Genomic DNA, 22539 nt, shown 5'->3' on the forward strand with positions numbered 1-22539 from the left:
GGGGGGGAGGGAAGGGAAAAGAAAGAAAAAGGAGTGGGGAGAGAGAACGGGTGCCGGTGGATGCTGCCCGGCTCGGTTCGGCTCGGCTCCGCTCAGCGCGGACCGAGCCGCGCCGAGCCTTGCCGGCGGGGAAGCCTTGCATCACCGCCCCGGGCTCGGCTTCTCCCCGCCCTCTCTTTCGGGGAGGCTATTAATAGCATGACATCAGCCCGGGACTCGCCGCCAGAGTAAATACCAGCGCTGGCCGCTCGGCTATATAAGGGGGGTGATGCAACCGAGGCGAGAGGCAGAGGAGCGGCGAGCGGCGGCGAGCGCTGCTCTCCCGGAGGAGGCAGGAGCGGGGAGCGGACGGCAGCCGGGACGGCAGCGCTGCCGAGCGGGTGCGGAGCCCCTTCTCTCCGGCCGGGAACGCCGTGGCACGGGGAGGGAGGTAGGTGGGGAGCGGGAGCGGAGCCGCCGAGCGCCGCGGGCGCCTGTCCCGTCGCAGGGAGGAAAAGTTCCGCGGCCGCCAAGCCCGGTCCGAGTCCCCGGCCCCGTGCCGGCGCTCACCCCCTTCGCTGCCCGGGCTGCCGCCAGATGTGGTCGCCGGGAGGGAGCCCGTCGAGCCCCGGCTCTCCCGGGCCGGCAGCGCCGCTCGGCACCGCGCGGTGGCGGCCTCGGAGGAGGGACGGGACCGGGACGGGGACCGGCGCCGGGAGCAGCGGGGATGCCGGAGCGCGGCACGGCCCCTCGGGCGGAGAAGGCACCGCCACCCGCAGGGGCCGGGGCCGGGGCCGGCCGGGCGATGGGAAGCCCAGCACCGCCGCGGGTACCCGACCTGTGGCACCCCGGACCCGAGCGAGAGCTCTCGCTGTGAGCCGGGGACAGGCACTTTCCTTTCTGTCCCCGCGTCTTGACATGTAGAAGATCAGTTGCTAAACTGTTGCCTAATCAAGTGAGCTGTGACCCAACAGCAAACTTGTTTCAGAGAACGAGTTTCCTGTTGGAAAACAATTTTCCCCCTCGTAACAGCATTTGAGAAGCTGCTACGGAGCTCGGGAGGGATGTGGGATGTCAGAAAGCTTAAGGTCAACCAGCGTGCGCAGAGGTTGTGAACCGTAATTGCTCTTAATGCTGGTTAAGTTTAACCTCAATGGTTATCGGGGTTTATTGCATCAGTACCAGAGGAGAAGGAATTCATATGAAGAAATAAAACCAAGAGACGTAGCCAGGCTATGCACTTAATGCACAGTCTTCACTGCAAAGTCAGGCTTTGCAGTTAAGCAAACAGAAAAGACTGAATGTAAATATTAAACAAGAACATCCCTAAATAATAGAAACTCACAGCTAGGAAGAAAACCCTGACATTAACATACAGGCAGATGAGATCTGAGAGTTCGCTGCAGATGGAAAGAATCAGCGAAAGAACAAACAATAAGCAGGGGGAGAGCAGATGAATCAAGTTGTTTGAATCTACCTGAATTGGGAGGGCACCATTAATAACAAAGCTGTTATTTTTGGAGAATTCCCAAACTGAGGATAAAGTAAGGAAGCATTAAGTCGCCCTGGGGACAAGCTGTGCCTTTATGGTGCAGCGCTGTGAAGTGTTCAGCACCTCCAGTGACAGTAACTTCAGAAGTGCCTGAAACAGCCTTGAGCCCAGGTCCATGTGCATGGTCTGACCAAGTAAACAGAGGTCATACCACGCAGGCCCGGATATAATTGCGCTTTAAGGCTTGCTGTTCTTATTCTTGCTGTTTCCCCAGCCTTTACAAACCCAGGGAAGATGAGACAGTGCCCTTGATGGCTTATACACAGAGCTACCATTTGTACAAAAACTGGGAAAAAGGAAGGGCAACTTGTTGCAGTCCTTAAAATGGCAAAATCTAATTTTCCTTCTTGTAAAACACTTCTAAAAGCAGATTTGTTCCTCAAAAAATTGGCAAACATCTACTTTATTGTTATGAATAGGGAATCTATTCAGCTTACTGAGTAGCTTTGACACAGGGCTGATTATTTGTTATCACGCTGGCTCCTAATGATCCCAGTGGTAGATTGGAAGCTGACCCTATGAGGGGCTCTCCAGAAGCCCTGGCCCAAGGAAGAGCCCCAGGAACACAAACCAGTGGCAAAGTGCTCTGCTAAATGGTCCTCTGCTCACAGCAGGAACCCTTATGTAAGCCTCAGCCCCCTTGTAGGCCTTCCCTAAAGTCTGAGTAAATAGGAGATGCCTTTCAGGGTGTCTGGAAGGTCAGTGAGCTGTCCAGGCAGCAGAGCAGCACGTTTCTATGGTCAAGGACACCTTCCTCTCGCCACGGGCACATACTACTCCTTTTTCTTTCCTATACTAGTGAAAGGCAGATGGGAAGACATTAGAGCAGGGTTTTGGTGGTTCTCGTGGTACACTAGTACTAACTAGTAGAAACCCACAGTGACCAAACGTTCAGGCACAAACATTCCTGGTTTCCTCTGGTGCTATGGGCTGACCTTAACTAAAAGTTCACCTAAACTGAAAGGTAATTGAATAAACCACCAGAGCTTGAAAAGTATTAGCCCAATGAATTCTTTTGTAGGCTGGACAAACAGTTTAACCATTAATTAAAGACTCCTGGGTTGATTGAGTTATACACAATTGGATGAAGCCATCACTGGCAGCCAGAGACTGATTTAGTGAACGTAGCTGAAGGTTCTGCTGGCAGTGAGGGGTTTGGTGTCATCTGGAATTACCCTTTTTAAATGAGTTGAACAGTTGAACGCTGCTAACTGGTAGATAATGCTGGGAGGACTTCAGCTGGAAATTATAGGGCCATTTCTGACTTGTTAGAAAAGAGTAACTGTTAGCTGTCTGAGATTATAGGATTAAACCATATCAGTACTTTAAATGTGACTCACGAGCAGGGGTTTTCTCGAGAGAATTACATAAATTTCCCAAGGTCTTTCTGAATAACAAATTGTTCCAAATAATTTCCTCATCTTCAATAACCACGGGTGAAACCCCGGCCCCGTTGAGGTCAACAGAAAAAGTCCTCTTGATTTCAGTGTGCTCAGGATTTTACCCCCAGACTCTGGGAAAGGTTCAGTTCATGGTGACTGGCTGAGGAAGACCCGGTGGCTACCAACTGGCAATTCCAACTGTCCTCAGATTTTCACGTTTGCCCCCCTTAGCGATGAACCAGATTCTATTCTCAATTGCACCAGTGTGGATTTACAGTGTATTTTTAGATATCTCTGAGCAAAATCTATCTTCTTGTCAAGGCACATGACCCCAAACATCCCTTGCTGGGTTACAGAAGTAGCGTACAGGGAACTGTGCAAATCAGGGTTGACCACGTGGAAGTTTAACTTACCCACGCTGCTACCCCGAGGCAACTCTTTGCTTACCTGCACTAAGTTAATTACAGTCGACTTGGCTATAATTATTGCAGTTCTAATCAAGAGTAGATAACACATACTGTAATTACATACAGCTATTAAAAAAACCCCAAACCCCCAAACCTAAACACCAAAGAATGCTGGAAAACTGATGTAAAATCCAACCTAACACACGGCACTTTATAAATAACGGAAGTAACACAACCTTTTTCCATATGGATTTGCACCTTTTGTCCCTTGGGCCACCAGCAAAAAGTGCTCAGCTTCCTTCCAGACCTCAGAGCTCTCCTTTTGATGGGTGAGAGATGGTCTGTGCCACGCAGAGCTGCCTTGCTAGGCTGCCCATGGCGTTTGGATGGCTGACTACTGAGTTTTGCCTCTTTCTCTCTCAGTGGGGTCACCTCTTTTCACCAAGCACATAGGGGCCTCTCTCCCTCCAAAACTGGCTAAGAACTTCATAAGAATGGCTAAAAAGAGGGAAGTAGAGAGCACTGTTGAGTAGGTTCACTTTCTTAGTAGGAAAAATACTAGAAATAGGGTTCCTCTGCAGGGGTCCATTTACATAAGTTCCCTGAAGTCTCTCCAGTCACGCTCCTTCATAGGAGCAGAAGATCCGGCCATACATATTTAAGCATTTCAGACCTCTTGCTGAGGGTACATGAGAGCGGTTTCAGGTTTGACAAGAGCAAAGGAATGAGAGAAACGGCTTCACATTCTTCATGACTCAACCCGTCCAGCTCAGGCTCTGAAGCCCCTGAGCATGTATAGACTTTACCTTTGTGCCAGCTCTTATTAGTGACCATTTCTCAGGGGTTTATAACCAGATCCACAGCTCTGGGTAAAACTAAGCATGATGATTTTGTGACAGATCCTGTCTTGGTTAGCAGGCTTCAGCTTCCAGTAGAACTTGTTGAGCTTTGCTCAAATATAACTGAGATCAAGGTGCGCTCTGTCCATTTGAAGCCAGAACCTGTGGTGGTATAGTTCTGAGGATGGAGATACTCTTAAGCTCTTTCTGTGCTAATAATTATTATAATTATAATATTATAGGTATTTCTTTGCTTTCTGATTTTTGTTCCTTATTGTCTTCCTATTCACTTGATTCTCATTTGCCATATTACCAGTTTAAAACCTCACAGAATATGTACACACATACTACTTATGTACATACACACTATTTTTTTCTGTATTAAGTTTCAGAAAGACATAGAAATTATGTGATGTGCCAATGCTATTATAATTTTCAAACACTAAGTTCACAGAAAATAGAAGTTTTTACTAGTGACCAAATTCTTAACTGCTTGTCTCTAGTGAGAGATGAGGGTAGACAGAGAATTGGGACTGAAGCAATTCGAGCAATGGGGTATTATTCATGATATGAGCTATTTTTGCCTTCCTAAAGTGGTTGAAAGATTATTATCTCTCTTTTTACCTTTCAGCAAAATGATGGTCCAACACTCAGGCCAGGTATCTGCACTAGAAGTCAGCGCCTCCGCAATTGTTCCCACTTTGTCCCCCGCAGGGTCACTGGGGTTTGATGATTTCACAAATCTAACCCCACTGGTGAAAGAGGAACTGAGGTTCACCATTCAGAATAAGCGTCAGTCGCACAGGATGTCTTCTACATTGGACACAGTGACCGTTTCTGAGAGGCCAGTTGAAACATCAATCATGAAAACAGAGGTATGGCTCTTTAAATAGCATTTCAGTGGGAATGATTAACTCTAATAACATTTCACTACAAGACCAGTAACCCTTATCAACTACAAACAACCCTCTCCACCGTACTTCATTCTTTTAAGCTGGCTGCTTGGCTTTCTGTCATGTGGCTCTGGGAAGCCCTCTGGTATTTCTCATTTCCATTGAGGCCTATAGTTGGGTATTTTATTTCTGATTATGGACTAAGGGCAATGTTTTACAGTGATATGAGCAAGTGCTAACCTGGTTTCCCTAGTTACTTGCAGCTGAACTTGGAATAAATCACTGCTGAAGTTTCGGTTCACTGAGGCCAGTCCAGTAGGACCCTTGCGGGCTGGACTAAAATAGGCACAGCCATGCTGTGTCAATGAGAAGTTGAAGTTTTTACTCTAAGATAATAGTCTCTGTGAAAAATGCTTCTGTTGTAACGTGGAGAAACAGGTTAAGTTAGGAAAATATCTACACCTTTGTCTCAGCCTCCACAGGAAATAAACTGAAGCTTGAAGACATGTAATACCCCTTTTTACTGCTGCCCTTAGTTCGCTGCCTCATTCACGACACATGCTCCACTCTGCTCCCCGTGCCCCTCACGGCATGGAGGAGAGGTGGAGGTGTGGGAGTCAGCCTGGGGAGATGCTCAGCAAGGTTTCTGAGCCCCACTGGTTTAAAAGGAGCCATCACATGGATCACATCCATCCAGACTCCACTGGGGCTTTTACTGGCAATTCTAACAGAGTCACTGCCATTTTACTGTACCATGAACAAGGTCAGAAGCACGTTCTTGTATAACTCGTGATGTGAGCACTAACACTATCCACGTTGCTTTTAAAAGCGTGGAAGTTATCAAAACACAAGTCATGTACTTATGACACTTTATGGATTGTGCGTATCTGTTTTTATGGGATAGTTTTCTCCTGAAGAGGATGAAAGAAAAAAGAGAAGAAGGGAAAGGAACAAAATTGCTGCTGCAAAGTGCCGAAACAAAAAGAAGGAGAAAACAGAATGTTTGCAGAAAGTAAGTGACTGGCTTGAGTTGTTCTTAGTCTGCCGTCCTGCCAGGATCCAAACAGATAGCATGGGGTACTGTCATAGTAGGAAATGGAGAAGGTTGTCACCCAAAACTCTGTAAACCCTTCAAGGTATTAGTTAAGAAAAATGAACGTGCTATATATTGAAACCAAACCTGGTTAAAACTGGGATAAAGTGAAGGCATGGTAGGAGTGAAGAGATTATTGTTTCAGGGACCAGCCTTGTCTATGGGGATAATATTAGCTTGAAAGTGTACACTGACCGCAGGAAGCAGTAAAATATCATTTCATAGAAGATTCTTTGTGGGGACCCAGAGCATACACACCATGTAAATACCAACAAGTAATTTCTAACTTCTTTAAGAAATGAGTGGCATAATAGCTTACCCCTTAATTCTCCATCCCAAGACCCCAGTTGTGTCTTGACCTGCTCTGCTGTGATATGCAACTCTATTTCAGCAGCAGCATTCCTGCCCTTTTTCCTATATCTAGGGGTAGGGAAAAAAAGTTTGCATCTTTAACTTTGTTAGCTTAACATGGTTTTACAGATACGTGGCATGATGTTCTAGAGAGTTAATAAGTGCAGATAACTTGGGGACACTTTTTGACCCCAAAATCACAGAACGTGGCAGAATAATAATGCTTTCTGTATCTGCCATTGTAAGTGAATACAAATCTGAATTTAGCTTTTCAACTTCTCTCAAGGCCAAAAGAGGTAGCTGTCAATCTGTTCCTTAGACTGCTATTGACTAGGGAACGTATAATTATTATAGGATGCTAAGAGCGTGCAGTTTCTTTCTCTGTTAGCCATACGCTTTCCCACTGATAAAAGACTGCAACTATGAGATCAGCTACGAGATCAAACATTGCAATTAACTATTTGAACTACTTGGTCTAATAGTTGTGTCTGTCCTTTGCAACTAGGAATCAGAAAAGCTGGAAACTATCAATGCAGAATTAAAAGCCCAGATCGAAGAGCTAAAGAATGAGAAGCAGCATTTGATATACATGTTAAATCTTCACAGGCCCACTTGTATAGTTCGGGCACAAAATGGAAGGACACCTGAAGATGAAAGGAATCTTTTTATTCAACAGATCAAAGAAGGCACATTACAAGGTTAAATGATACAGCAAATATGGAAGTATTTATAGTGGTTTTTAACAGCTACCAGAATCCATGGAGGATCTGACATAACGTGTAGGATTCTATTAGTCAAGAGCCTTTAGGAAGGGCAGATTGCTTTAAGCGGAAAGAATCATTTTGGCTTGACAGCGATTCTTCCCCTTGGAAGATCTGGTCTCAATCAAACTGAAGAGTCTTCTGCCTCAAATATAGGTTTTGCACCTAACATACTTGCTGTTCCTAGGAGCTACAGACAACAGCTTCAGAAGTTTTAGCTCTCTGCTAGCATACAGTATCTGCACTCACAACGTTTGTGCTAGAACACTATGACTTCCGAAGATGCACATGGTACAGACAGCTGTGCTGGATGGACACTATTCCTCCTTGTTGCTAGTAAGGAAGGCGGACTGAGAGTATTTTCAGTTTCCAAGTTTCCAGGAGGATGGTTTCATGTACGGATATGTAATGTTGCATTCTAACCTAAAACACACACACATACACACACACACACACAAAGACACACAACAAGCTTTTAGTTCCAACTAAGCTCTGTAATTTCTTCTTCACAACACTCGTGTGGGTTTTTTCTGTGACTCATCTCAAAGACCGAATCTGAAGAGCCTCGTGGGTGTGACAAAGATGTTCCTTGCATACCTTGTATTTTAGGAGCTGGAACCCCACCTGCTAGCCTTTTGGGGGCTACAGTTTTTCCTTGAATTGCTGAAGAGCAGCTTGTACCACCACTTGGTGAACTGGACCCACTGGGAAGAAGAAACTAACTACGGAGGGATATTGCCACAGGTTTTGCCTGAATAAAGAACTGCAGGACTGACTCCCAGGCTCATGAATAATGAAGAGTTGAAAATATAAGATAATCTAGGATCAAATCCTGCACGCCTTAATTCACGCTATTAACCCTCACTCACAGAAGAGGTTCCATGGACTTCAGTGGGTCTGTTTACGAGATAGTTCTTATAAGCATAAGAGCTTGAGCAAGCTTTTTCCATCCTGGCCAGGATTACTTCCTTCTGCCAGGTGATTCAGAGGGAAAAATTGATTGTAGCTACTTTTATTTTGTATTGGAGTGGCAACTACAGTCAATCAAAAGTGTTACTTAGAACCTAAAGGAGGAAAGAGTTCTGATGTAGTGGATAACTGGTTTTGTTTCTTAATCAAATACTAACCTTGGATGTTTTTTGGTAGAAGAGCTGCTGGACAAAACAGTTGGAGCTACGAGTGTTTGAATTCTGATGTTTCTGTGAAATTCTGAGATTGTTTAATCCTATAAAATATATCCTTACAATTTTTTGTAAAAGAAAATATTATCCTTATTTATCACTATCATAATGGGTAGAGTTAATAAATACTGCGAGCAAGAGAAAACTGAAACCACAAGTGTTGTACTGTCTTTTTACTTTTACCTCTTGGTGTTTAATATTATATATTCCTAAACTTCACCAGTTGTAGTTGAGACACAGCTATTGAAAACACGTATCCTTCATCTTTTCCACAGGTGAGGCACTAAGTATCTTGAACCACTGGGTGCAGACATTATGCTTTTCAAAGTTCTGTACCTCTGTCAGTGGTGTCTGGCTGTGCAATGGCACCATTTAAGCAAAGTAGACAATAAGAATGGAGCTTACAGTACATAATATTTTACACCACTTATGCAGTGTCAAAACTGTGGTTTTGTTCTAAAGGCTAAGCTTAAAGATACCTCGGCCATAAGCTTTTTACCCTGCAAGTCCTGGATGAGTCTATCGGATATCATACCTGATCTTTATATGATCGTTATATTCTGCAACAGAACTTCTTAGTATGTTTTCCTGAGGTCTGGATATATTGTAATGTCCTATATTGCATTTTAAACATATGTACTTAATGTATCTGAAAAGTTAATGTATTAAAGATGACATGCTAGGTCTGATTCTGTCCTGAAAATCCATTATCTTTCTGTATGTTGGAAGGAGCTTCCATTGACTTCAATGAGAGTTTTATTCACATCCTGTAAGCAGAGGTTGGAGCCTTTGCTGCAACTTCTCTGGCTTAGAGGGCAAGTTGCACAGGGAGTTGGGCCAGCTATTTATCAGACAACAGATACACATGAAGCTTGTTACAATAAACTTGTCAATGTTCATTGGTATTTGACTTCTGTAATGTGGAAATACAAAACCAAGGCACCAGCCCAGTATTGTACGCCTTGGCTTTGCCTTTCAGGCAAATACCAGCAGACAAAACTCTTTGCCTCCTATACTGTTATAAAGTGTTACCACAGAGACTAGAGTATAATGACAGAATTCATGTGTCTCCCTTAGGGAATTTGTATGGTTGCTTTTAACCATATCAGTAGTGACGCAGGCGTCATGCTTTTGTGGCTTGATGTTATTTACTTAGCATCCCAAATGTTAATATGGTACCACTACAATTGTCAGAAGATAATCTATTTTTGTTTCTTTGTATGTGCAGTCAGAGCTGCTTTCTAATGCTTTTGTATGTGTGTGTGCCCGTGTGCTCCTGCGCGCTGCTCTAGAAATGATGGTACTCAAGTTCCTTTGACTGTGCCCTGGAAAAGCGTGTTTAAACAACTAGGCAGGAACAGTATGTTGCGTGAGTTTTTTAAGAGTATACTTTATGCAGGACAAACCTAAAAATGCATTAAAAGCAGTTTATTTTCTATTCTCAAGTTTGTTTTGATACTTTAATAAAAAAGAGTTAATATATCTGTATTCATGTGTCATTTAATTCATTCTAAGTTTTAAGGTCCATGAGCACCAAGATATTAAAAAGCAAACACATTTTATGGATTTAAAGGAAGGTATAAATCAAGTTTTGTTATTACAAAGGTTGATAATGAATTCCTGGCTAATTTCTTGTTTGTGGCTTAGAATCATAGAATAGTTAGGGTTGGAAAGGACCTAAGGCTTAGGGCTTAAAGGACTGGAACTCAGACCTCCTGAGCCTTCCCTAACCTTACAGCCAGCCCACTGATAGTTTTTCCACCCTTCTGATTACCCACTAGGTTTAATGGCTTTGCTGCTGTGAAGCTTCAATATTTATGGACTGCTTTCTATGGTTACGTGGGAGATACTAGAGAAGTAGAGCATGATTAGGGCTTTGGTTTTTTCCTCTCTGTTTGTGTGTGTGGAGAAACATGCAGAAAGATGAACAAAATGTTCTATCGTGCCTTTCCAAACCTAAGTATCTGCACCTAGACAGAAGTCCCTGTGTTTTCACAGCCAGTGACGTGGACAAAAGCTTTTGGCTTCAGTCCTTTGCAAGCAGTCCTAACTTGTAATACAGAGGTCAGAAAGAAGGCCGGGAGCTCCAGGGGCCAGGAAATCCACTGCACTATTGCAAAATCCAGTTAAAAATATCAGCTGGAAGGAAGATCTAGGCTACTATGAGCTTGGCAATGTTAAATGCTTACTTTCCTTCTCAGTACATCCAATTAGAGATGCATAGTCCCCATACATGTATTCACCCTTGCATGTGTTCTCCTTCAGCTGCTGTCAAACTTTACTTTTGAACACCTGATTCACTTCTAAACTGGTAAATGCATGAATCATCTGCCTGGCCTCTTTTAGAAAACCTTAGCAACAAAGTCAGGGCTTTTGATTTGATGAGCTGATCTCTTACAATATTTTCTCTAAATCACATGAATTGAAACCATGAAACCACTGTTGCTCTTATAGCGTATTCCTAACAGCATAATTGATATTCCTTGAAAAAAATAGTATGCCATATCTCCTCCTTAGGTCATTTTAGATGCTAAATCTGTATATACCTTAAAGCATACTGGGCATTATACCGTACATTGATAAGGAGCATCATCTACTTTTTTCTAGCTCTTCCCCTGATGTAGATGAATACATAGCACTGAAGGTAGATAGAGCCAATTATTTGTGCTAGGCTGGAAACATTTAATGAGACTAACAGTAACAAATTTCAATTACAACAACTTTTCTACCTAAGCCTATTAGAATTTGAAGGTATTGATTGGATGAAGCCTTGGGTGGGATGGTTTAGTGTGAGGTGTCCCTGCCCATGGCAGGGGGGTTGGAACTGGATGATCTTGAGGTCCTTTCCAACCCTAACTGTTCTATGATTCTATGATTCTATAAGCGAATGATTTTGACAGAATCACCGATTCTTACTTTTGCAAAGAAACTGGATGATTTACAGGTAATGAAAGTAAAACTGTACAGTTGCTCTGGTTAACAGCGAGAAGGCTTTGAAAACTACATCTACTTCACCTTAAAAACATTCCTCAACCCAGAATGACAATTATATCTCGCATCCACTCCTCTTGTGCGATCCCCCTCGCCACTTTCAGCGGAGCACTAGGCTAGGTACCACTCTCACTCACGCTGGCATTGCCATGTTTGCCCAGTGCCCCCAACTGGAAACGCTGAGAATCACATGGTTGAAGAGTGCAATCAAGTACTCATTTGCTTTAGTACTTAGTAACGTTCTTCATTGCTTTAAAATGACAGCAATATTTTCATCTCTCTAACACACAATTACATTTTAATGTGTAGTTAAAAAAAATATCGTCACTATCTTAAATCCTGTTATTTAAAGGCCATTTTGTTGTTGGACACCAAGTCAGAACTGATGACTTTAGTGATAAAAATAGCAATTCACTAGTTTTGAATGCTATTACATCTTCAAAGCCACCACAGTTAAAAGAGAATACACTGGAGTCTATTCTTGATAGAGCATCAGTTCTGGTTGCATGTCTTTACTATTGTTGACAATGATGCACAAACCAGGAAAGCCCCAAATAAAACCCCATAAAACAAACCACCCGAATGACTTTTAGACCCCAAGTGTAGTAGAGCTGACACTCAGAGAAATTGTTAGACCTTGGAAATAAATAAATAGAAAATGGAAGCAAGCTGGAATGCTTTATTTCTTCTTTTGTGTATTTAGCAACTTCCTATTTGTAGACTCCCCTTGAAGTTATGAGTGCACCATCATGCCCACTTAGACAGTGGTTATGTCCACGCAGCAAATAGTAGTGTAGCATAGCAATACTTATATATAAGCTAACTCAGCACTAGTACACCCCAGTGATGACAGCAAGTAACTCAGCACAGGCTAATTGATGTCACTGAGAGGGTGAGCTCTAGGACAGGCTGCTACTGGCATCTGAGGTAGCTCATTTAAAGCCAGCTTGGGTATCGTTGAGTTCCTCAGGTTAGCATATGTCACGTAGCTGCCTGCATTCCCAACTAAATGGGTCCACCATGCAGACCAAAGGTCCACCCAGCCCCGTTCTCTTCCTACAGCAGTGGTCAAAAGCAGCTGTCCAAGGAAGAACAAGAACAGGGCAAGTATGCTTCCTCTGGGCGCTTTTGCACACTCTGACTATTTTCAGCTCGTGAGTCACAAGCTTGACATTGATTCCTTTAGGTAGCAGCTTTCCATAGAGCTTTCTCTCAAGTATTTGACCAGCATCAGCAGTAACTTTTGGTGGCAAGTTCCATAGGGCTATCATCATTTAAAAGAAGAACACAGTTTGCTATTGATCCTGTTCCCCATAACTCTACTTGACAGCCCTTCCTTCTTGAATTGAGCGAACACCTATCCATCCTCTCTATGCCGCACGACTTTATACTTTGCTGTGCTGTTTCTTTCTCGGGATAAAGAGTCACAGCCTATCCAATCACTGTTTCTTTTCTCATAGCCATTTTACACCCCTGATCACTCCAATTACACATTTTTTCCTGGGAAAAATTTGGCTACTGCAGAAGTTTAAGGTACCATAATTTTATACACAGTATTCAAGGTGTTGTAGAATCACAGAATAGCTTGGGTTGGAAAGGACCTTTAAAGCTCATCTAGTCCAACCCCCTTGCAATGAACAGGGACATCTTCAACTAGATCAGGTTGCCAAACCATGTTGTCAAGGCATGGGTTAATACAGTGGGATCCTGATGCTCACTGTCCCTTTGCTACTAACTCCAGAAATTAGGTTTGCATTTTTGATGACTGCCAAGCATTAAGCTTGGCACAACACAAACTACCTGTCATAACCCCCAAATCTCCCTCCTAAGCGGTAACGATAAACTCAAGCCCAGCATTTCATGTATAGCACCAGTATTGAGATGCATTACCTTGCGTTTACTTGAATTTATCTGCTGTTTTAATTTCCAAAATGGACATAGAGAATCCTAATGCAAATCTTCTGAAATTGCCCTTCTCCTTCTTATCTGGAATAATTTTGTACCATCACAAGTTTCTGACTACACTCTTCACCCTCTTACCAGATCATTTGCCAAGATGCTGATCTGTGCAGGTCCCAGTACAGGCTCCTGTGTAACTCCACTGGATGACCTGCCCCCACTAAGACTGTTCAGCATTTACTCCTCCCTCTTTTCTATCTTCAATCAAGTCTTTATGCATGCTTATGCACTGTCTCTACTCATAGCTATTTGGTTTCTTCAAACATAATCTTTGGTGACAGAATGTACTGAAATGGCTTTAGAAGCGAATCTCCCTGATCCGTACATCTCAACCCTCTAAGAGAACCCCAGATGTGCCTGTAAGCCTGAATTTCGTTTTACAAAAGCCATGCTGACTCTCTTCAACGAGGCTGTATTTATCTAGATACCTACTTTATCTTTCTTCCCATTAACTTGCCTGTCAGATTACAAGCCTATAGTCCCTTGGATTCTCCCAGAACCTTTTATAAAGGTTGGTGACACATTTGCCACACTCCAGTCCTCAGATACCAAAGATTAAGTCAAAGTGACAGTGAGAGAGTTGCACGTCATTTTTAGTATTGCAACAGTTTTCTTTTCAGATTTGTTTGATCTTTCTGGTGAAAACTCAACTGGGCAGTGTTCAGGGCCAGGTTGGATGAAGCCTTGGGTGAGATGGTTTAGTGTGAGGTGTCCCTGCCCATGGCAGGGCTTTGGAACTGGATGATCTTAAGGTCCTTCCCAACCCAAACTATTCTATGACTCTCTGCTGGCTTACTTGCCTTTGGCTCATCCTGAAGAGGCTTCTGGCTGAGGAATGGCCTCTTCCTTCAGCTTCTCAGCTCTACAAGTGTTCCCTTTGTACCCTGAACATCAGCTGGCACTGCAGTCTCTAACAGGTTGATCATTACTAAACTACCTGAAGGATGATAGCAGCCTTCCAGTACCTGAAGGGGGCCTATAGGGATGCTGGGGAGGGACTCTTCATCAGGGACTGTAGTGACAGGACAAGGGGTAACGGGTTCAAACTTAAACAGGGGAAGTTTAGGTTGGATCTAAGGAGGAAATTCTTTCCTGTTAGGGTGGTGAGGCACTGGAATGGGTTGCCCAGGGAGGTTGTGAGTGCTCCATCCCTGGCAGTGTTCAAGGCCAGGCTGGATGAAGCCTTGGGTGGGATGGTTTAGTGTGAGGTGTCCCTGCCCATGGCAGGGGGGTTGGAACTGGATGATCTTGAGGTCCTTTCCAACCCTAACCATTCTATGATTCTATGATTCTATGATTTAGCATTTATTTCAGTTCCTTTAGCTACTCTATTCCCTCAGCTTGCCTCTGACAGGGTTCTTTTGCCTTTAGTTCCACCTCCTAAATGACCCTTCTAACAGGGTCTTCATCATCCTCACTCAGATTTGGAACTCTTAGAGTCTGTTGGCTACTCCAAGCTTTTTTGTGGCATTAAGAAGTCTCAAAGAAGTACACATCTAATTGCCAGATTTTAATGCCTTCCATGCTGTGCGACTTAAACCCTCGGAAGAAAGCTATTTTTTCGGTAATTACTAATACTATGCTACTTTATAATTGAGAAGAATAATATCATGACACCTTTCCTTTTCAAAACGCTTAGAAAGGAAGGTATCAGTTGTTATCCCTGTCTTTCAGATGGAGAAATCAAACACGCAAACCCCTCAATGACTCATCCCAATTGAAAAGCTATTACAGTGCCATTCGTTCATCCCAAGCAAAATAAACCCCCTTATCTTTGTAGACTGGCTCTATGTGAATCTTCACAAGACTTGTTCAAAGCTGTGCTGAGTCACTAGGAAGCTATGGAACTGAAAGGTAAATTTTATCGCCATGTGATTACCACTTACACCCAAGTAACGCTGTCCAAACCACCTGTAGAGAACAGCACTCCACTCAAACGCAGGAATACATTTAATTGTGGGTTTGGGTTGGTTTGGCCTGTTTTGGTTTCTTTTGTTTGCTGTTTGGGGCTTTAAGTGGTTTTGTTTTCTCAGGGTTTTTTGTTTTACACTTTCTGCCTTTCACAGCAATAGTGACAGCATGTGTGGACACAGTCCATGAGTCAAATATACCCTGAAAGATAAAAGAAACCCCTGAAGAACAGAAGTACAACTTCAGTTACCTGGGTTACAGCAGGGTTACGGGCCGCTTTGGAATGTAAGGGGAAAAGATAGCACTTGGCAAGTTTACCTGACTCCAAATGATGTATTTGATATGCAGAATTACCCACATCGAGAGCTAGAGTAGCTCAGAGTTTTCCTGGACACCCAGAAGACACTTTTCTGTGACAGAAGAGTACGTGTGCCATGGATGCCTTTATGCAAGCACCTACTGGAGTCAAAATTCCCAACCCACTGACTATTGCTTGGTTAAGAGCTGAGATCAGAACAAGAGAAGTCACTTAGGAAAAACTGAGTTTACAACAGTCCCCCTTATGAATAACGTGCAAGTACCTTTCTTTGGCTGAAACAGGGATCCTTTCTTGTCTGGCTTGAACAAATGCAGCCCTCTGATGCTGTTATGGTGAGAACTTTCCCTTGTCTTAATCTACTACAACCATCAAACCTGAACGATACAGGGCTTGTAACTCCCACATTTGTAGCTAATTCCTGCGGTTTTATCATACATTCTTGAAGCTCCAGATCTGAAATACACATGATGGGGCAAGGTCCTCGTTCCCCAATGACTGAAAGGAAAGCCTTCAAACTATTACTTGCATATAAACAGTTCAAAACCCAAGAGAAAATACATCTAATGCATTAGACCGATAACATTCCCTGCCCATGGCACGGGGTTTGGAACCGAATGATCTTAAGGTCCTTTCCAACCCTAACTGTTCTATGATTTGAGGATTTAGAAACGAATGTTGTGGATTGCTTGTTTGTGCATGGGGGGTGTCTTTTAAACAGGACTTTCGAATGTTGGGTTTGGCCACACCACACGGCCCTGCTGGCATCAAAACCATCAATGGAAGAGAAAGAGTGACTAAAGAAACCAGTTAGCAGTGCTAGCTCTGAAGGCTTAGCAATATTAGATTCAACCTTGAAATCACTGGCAAGAGAAAGGAGAGATTCATTAGAAACCCATATGCCTTCCATGTAACCCCATGCCACTCTGCATCAAACGAAAAGCAGCAACAAGCGCTCTGGTTTACATTTATCCGAGTTTCTTCGAAGTATTTTTGACCCTCCTACCCTCTGTGCACTGACCCTTCCCTTCCCTTCCTAGCCTTCTAGAAGTCATTACTCAAGAGAACAGAATGTTACAAAGCTGGTTTATAGCACACAGTAATAGTTCCCTGAAAGAAAAAGGAAACTATTCTGCAGGAAGCTAAAGCAAATATTAAATTGCACAAATATGCATTCAAAGGCAGGAAATGCCATTGTTGAGAGTGCAAGTAGAAGTTCAGCTCTGCTATCTTACACATGAATGATGAAATAGCTCCTAGTTTGTGACTAATTGTTTCCAGATAGGATGGTACATCGCATTTGTCCTCTGCATTTACAGTAAGTTGCACCATTCTGTATGCAAGGCAAGCAGAATCTTTTAAGAGATGTCTGCACATAATGGACAAACAGATGTGGGATTCTTACTCTCCTGTACATGAGTTCAGACAGTCTCAGTTAGGGGCTATTTACTGAAGAAACCACAGTCACAAACTCAAACAGATACCCCCCCATATAGGATTCAAACAACTTTGCAACAGGCTGCAATAAACCTAGCACAAAGGCAGCACAGGACTGATAGCCATAGTGTAAATGTGTCTGAATTATACTTACTTTGGGAAAATGGAAGTTTTGACGGGTAATGATTTCATTCAGCGTGAGAGCTAACGTCTTTTTTTGCAAGGTGCGACCAAATCCTCTTCAGCACAGACAAGAATTCCATAGAAAACATTTGATAGGGGATGTAAAGCCTTACTTAGGCCAGGATAGGTCACTGTGGCAGAAACCATAGATGAGGAAAAAGCAATAAACTAGAAGAACTGTGTGTTCCTTACAAAGAAGCAGTTGTAGTTCCTCAAGACCTCCTGGAGACAGCAGCCACAGCAGCAAAAGCTGCTAGTACAATGACTACTTCTAGCACCATCTCTAGAATGAGATAAAAAACTACTGCTGAGCAGTGCCAGCTCTTAACTTCACGTACCTACATAGAGGAGACCTTCCTGTGCAGGCAACCAGCCCCTCACCCTCCCACCCTGATGTAGGAACTGCGGATTCCTTTCACTTTGTCACTGAATCCAGGGCTTTAGGAGCTACAGGCACCCATTCCCAGGGTGCGTCCGGCAACCAAAGGTGTTTGTCTCAGACAAGCCAGTATCCAGCCTCACAAAACCCACTTGGAGAAAGAACTGACTCGAAGGACAAGCATTTTCTGAGATAGAGACATGGAGAGAGTAGCTACAAGCCTATATTTGCCGCAGGCATCAGCATACCAAAGGCCATGTCTTGCGTGGCAGAAGCCCCTGTGCAATGAAAAGAGCATAGAAGAGATTCACATGACTGCACAGTAAATGGTAAGGGGATATGGTAATGACAAATGGCAGGGGGAGAGATGTGAATCAGGCTCTGGTTTGGTTTCTCATCTTCCTCTCCACTAGAAACTCCAGCCTGATGACTACAGCGTATATGACACATATTTAAATTCCATACTAACAACAGTACTTTCCACAGACAACAATTAGTGCATCAGAGAAGAAGGACACAGGCACATCTACAGGTTGGGCAGAGAAGTGATTCAGAGCAGCCTACGGAGAAGGACCTGGGGGTGCTGGCTGATGAGAAACTGAACATGAGCCGGCTGCAGTGTGCGCTTGAGCCCAAAAACCACCCATGTCCTGGGCTGCACCACCAGCACTGTGAGCAGCAGGTCAAAGGAGGTGATCCTGCCCCTCTGCTCTGGTGAGACCCCAATGTAGCACTGTGTGCAGGGCTGGTGTCCTCAGCATGAGAAGGACATGGAGCTGTTGGAGCCAGTCCAGAGGAGGGCATGAGGATGCTCAGGGGCTGCAGCACCTCCTGTATGGAGCCAGGCTGAGAACATTGGGGCTGTTCAGCCTGGAGAAGAGAAGCTGCGTGGAGACCTCAGAGCAGCTTCCAGTGTCTGAAGGGGGCTACAAGGATGCTGGAGAGGGACTCTTCATCAGGGACTGCAGCCATAGGACAAGGGGTGGTGGGCTCAAACTGAAACAAGGGAAGGAGCTTTAAGGTCCTTTCCAACCATAACCATTCTATGGTCTATGAAGGGTGTGCGTAGTCCGAATGAATCCCACATTAGATCCTGATGGTCAGGCATCATGTCAGGCAGGCAAATTGGCACTCAGAGCATACTGCTAGAGCTAGGAGTCTGTGCAGCCACACAGAGTGAAGGATTCATCACCTGCATCTGATGTTTGTGCTTGCCCAGCTGAACAGAAAATTAGGGTTAGGCAGCAGAGAGATAGAACTATGGTGACATTAACGGTGCTTAAATCCTTTGAGGGATTTAAGTGCCATTAAGGTGCTTTACTTCTTGAGCTAAAATTCAGGCATTAAGAGTATTTCTAAGTATGGATAAGCATATGCATTAGCAAGGGAGCAGAAGGTAATGCCCAGTCTCCTTTAAGATGAATTCTGTGTAAAACACTCCGTGAATGTTTTTAGGTCACCCTGGTAACACAACCAACATTACCATAGTAGCATCTTATATGGAAAGACAGATCACTCCAACCTCATGAAAAGGTAATTCTGCTTCTCTGACTCATGGTAATAAATCCACACTTGTGGAATGCAATGGAGAGTCACCAACCATCCTGAGCTCCCAATGATGTCAGGTTCGCTGACTATTCACTGTGTGTAAATATGAAAAAGAAGGAAAAACCCCACAGTAAATGTCATATTAAATTTATAAACCCCCAGTGTTCAGTCTGTTCTGAGCCATTAGCACAGAAATGACTGCCAGAGCTGCAACACACCAGAATGAATAACGCTTGTAAAAGACACAGCTATTAAATGTGTATATGCCTTCGAGAGTCATTTTAGCCATGTCAAAATAACCTCAGTGATTACTGGTGTGTGTAGATTTTACAAGATCTAGGGCTGGCAGAGGACTCTGTGGTTCTTGCTCTGTACAGCACTGCATGTGTGATCTGGACTGAATTTCAGAGGGGGGGGTCTCTTTTTGTACCCATCCAGGCTTTTACTTAGTAATAGTGCAGCAAGCTCAGTTCAGAAGCAAGGTAGGCATATGCAGCTCCAAAAACTTTGTGGGTCAAATTGAACAGTGACCAAATAGTGGCACAAACTACACCCCTAGTCTCTAAGAGAAGCAAATCATTGACTTCAGTGGTTATTCTTCAGAGTATGTAAGCGGAGGGTCAATTTACAGGTAATACAAACTGTCCATAGACAGGTGCAGAGTAACCTGCACAGATTTAACGTGTACTGGCTTGTAACATGAATACAGTATTATCTGCCTTATGGCAGAAAGCAATGGTGGCAGTAGCAGCCTCAGGAAGAAGCACTGTGACAGTTGTAAGTTGCTCTCATTCTATGCGTACACCCACTTAGCAGGTCAGCTGCAGTTTTAAACTGAAGCACACAAATACTGTCTCATCCCAGGATGAGACAAAACTGCTTTGGCACAGTTTAGCCACAATATTTATTTAAAATTTATAATTTATTGTGGCATAGTTTAGCTGAGGGCCAAGGGGTAAAGAAAACGCATCTCTCCCCGTCTGTCTTTCTGGATGAGCTAACTTGGACATGTTTTACCCAGGAAAGGGTAAGGGAAGCTAGAAAACCCCCTCCAGTCCCTACCTCCCTGCTCAAAACACAAGCCACCAGCACATCTATCAACTGATGCTCTTTTCTGCAGCTCAACCTAGTGTGTAACCAGTTCCTTCCAACCCAAGCACACTTCCTGGTGCTGCTGCTCCATTGCTTCTGCAGAGAGGCTAAGTGTGCTGTTAATGGCAAGTATCCCAAAAGCACCTAATGCCCAGCCTGTGGCAACACCAGTAGCTAACAGGAGAGTTCAATCTTAAACAGCTCTCCCCAGATATATAGGTTATTGTCCCACACTTCTTCCTCTTAAGCATCTCCATTACACTTGTTTTGCAATGCTTGCCAGTGCTGAATTAGCTCAAGTTACTGCATTTTAATCATATACTTCTCTTTTAGGAATAATTTACACACAATGAGAAACTTACACCACGATTTAAGTCCTTGTTAAACTTGTCTCTATATACATTGTAATATACGCTGCTTAGAAACCACACGTGAATCCATGGCTTTCTTATGCCACCAAACAGCAGACAAACACAGAGTAATGGGCCATTCCTGGAAGTGCTAAAATCTGCCTAGGAAGAGGGAAAGGCAGGGCACAAGAAGTCATTTCAGTTCCTGATTTAAGAGTGGGGACGACGAAGTGGTTTCTTTATTGTCAGTGGATGGGAAGCCCAGCCCCATGAAGCTTGCTGGGAGATCTATAGCATTCCTCATTCAGTGGAATATTGGGTTTTTAAGAGTGAAAACTGGTTTGGTTTTAAATAGAAAAAAATCCTTACTAAAAGAAGTACAACTCATGAGCTGAAGAATCTGTTCCAAACTTCTGGCACTAGAGAGCCCATTCCTATTGTTTTACAATGGTAGCTTTAATTTTCAGTAAACTCAGGACTCTACATAACTGTTCCCAGCAGACACGGGCAAACAAACCACTTTAACACGGGGCTTCACAAGAGCAAGCAGCACACTGAGCTCAAGGTCAGCTTCTCAAGCCTTGGAACAGACCAAAACCTTCCTATTACCTCATCTTTCATCATTCTGCTAAGAAACAAACCAAGGCAACGTTATGCCCTTCAGCCTTTCACATAAATCCTGCTCAATCTGGACTCTAAGCTGGAGAACCCATGGTTTAGTTCATCTCCCAGAGGTAGGCGCAATTTTCTTGCTAATATATATCAGAAACATTCTCCTGCCTGTAAGTTCTTAGATGGCTACACAGAGAGCTGGAGAGCCAAAGCCATGGACTGAACAGTCAGTTCATTGACTGCTTTGTGTTGGAAAGGGCCTTAAACTCACCCAGCTCCAACCCCTGCCACGGGCAGGGACCCCTTCCACTGGAGCAGCTTGCTCCAAGCCCCTGTGTCCAACCTGGCCTTGAGCACTGCCAGGGATGGGGCAGCCACAGCTTCTCTGGGCACCCTGTGCCAGCGCCTCAGCACCCTCACAGGGAAGAGCTTCTGCCTAAGAGCTCAGCTCAGTCTCCCCTCGGGCAGGTTCAAGCCATTCCCCTTGGCCTGGCCCTACAGGCCCTTGTCCCAAGCCCCTCTCCAGGTTCCCTGGAGCCCCTTTGGGCACTGGAGCTGCTCTCAGGTCTCCCCTTCAGGAGCCTTCTCTTCTCCAGGCTGCCCCAGCCCAGCTCTCTCAGCCTGGCTCCAGAGCAGAGCTGCTCCAGCCCTCGCAGCATCTCCATGGCTTCCTCTGCACTCACTCCAACAGCTCCACGTCCCTCTTGTGCTGCTGCCCCAGAGCTGGGTCAGGACTGCAGGGGGGGGTCTCACCAAAGCACGGTTTCCAGAAGGATCTGCTCCATGCCCGTGCCAGGCACTCAGGTGGCACTGATGGGTGTGTAGTTCCCAGTCTTCCTTTATACCCTGTCTAAAAAGGGGGGGTTATGTTTCCCCTTCTCCAGCCAGTGGGAACCTCACAGGACTGCCACGACTTCTCAAACGGAATAGCGCCTTAGACACTGCATCCACCGTTTCCTGCAGGACCCATGGATGCATCTCATCAGATCCCATGGACTTTTGCACCTTGATGTTCCTTAGATGGTCTTGAACCTACGGCAGGCAGTCCTTCATTCTCTCAGTCCCTGAAAATCCAGGTTCATGTTCCATAAAAAGCTCAGAGACAGACATTTCTTCATGCAGAGAGGTGAGAAGGTTCCCTTTGGCTGTCCCACCATGAATCTCCATGTACTTAGAGAGTAAAACACAGAACATCCTTGTTTTACTGAAGTGGAAAACAAGGAAAATATTCACGAACATCCCTGCAGAAACATGCCAGCAATACTTATTGGGTGGAATGAGACAACACACTGAAGTCTGGCTCGGCGGCTTATATCCTGCAAT

General features: G+C 44.3%; 1 protein-coding gene across 3 annotated transcripts; it reads left to right on the forward strand.

Annotated features, from left to right (window-relative positions):
• The first annotated feature begins 271 nt into the window (after positions 1 to 271).
• ATF3 (activating transcription factor 3) lies at positions 272 to 9926 on the forward strand. Of its 3 annotated transcripts, none has more exons than XM_065679385.1 (4): positions 272 to 430; positions 4874 to 5034; positions 5957 to 6064; positions 7002 to 9926. In XM_065679385.1, exons 2-4 carry the CDS (start codon positions 4966 to 4968, stop codon positions 7197 to 7199), a joined length of 375 nt encoding a protein of 124 aa, XP_065535457.1. In that variant the 5' UTR covers positions 272 to 430; positions 4874 to 4965; the 3' UTR covers positions 7200 to 9926. The 3 variants fall into 3 exon arrangements, with proteins under 3 accessions (XP_065535457.1, XP_065535455.1, XP_065535454.1); XM_065679383.1 differs by having other exon boundaries at positions 298 to 380; positions 4791 to 5034; XM_065679382.1 differs by having other exon boundaries at positions 347 to 430; positions 4791 to 5034.
• The last annotated feature ends 12613 nt before the right edge of the window (positions 9927 to 22539 follow it).

The sequence above is a fragment of the Lathamus discolor genome, chromosome 5 (assembly GCF_037157495.1).
Source record: "Lathamus discolor isolate bLatDis1 chromosome 5, bLatDis1.hap1, whole genome shotgun sequence".
NCBI lineage: Eukaryota > Metazoa > Chordata > Aves > Psittaciformes > Psittacidae > Lathamus > Lathamus discolor.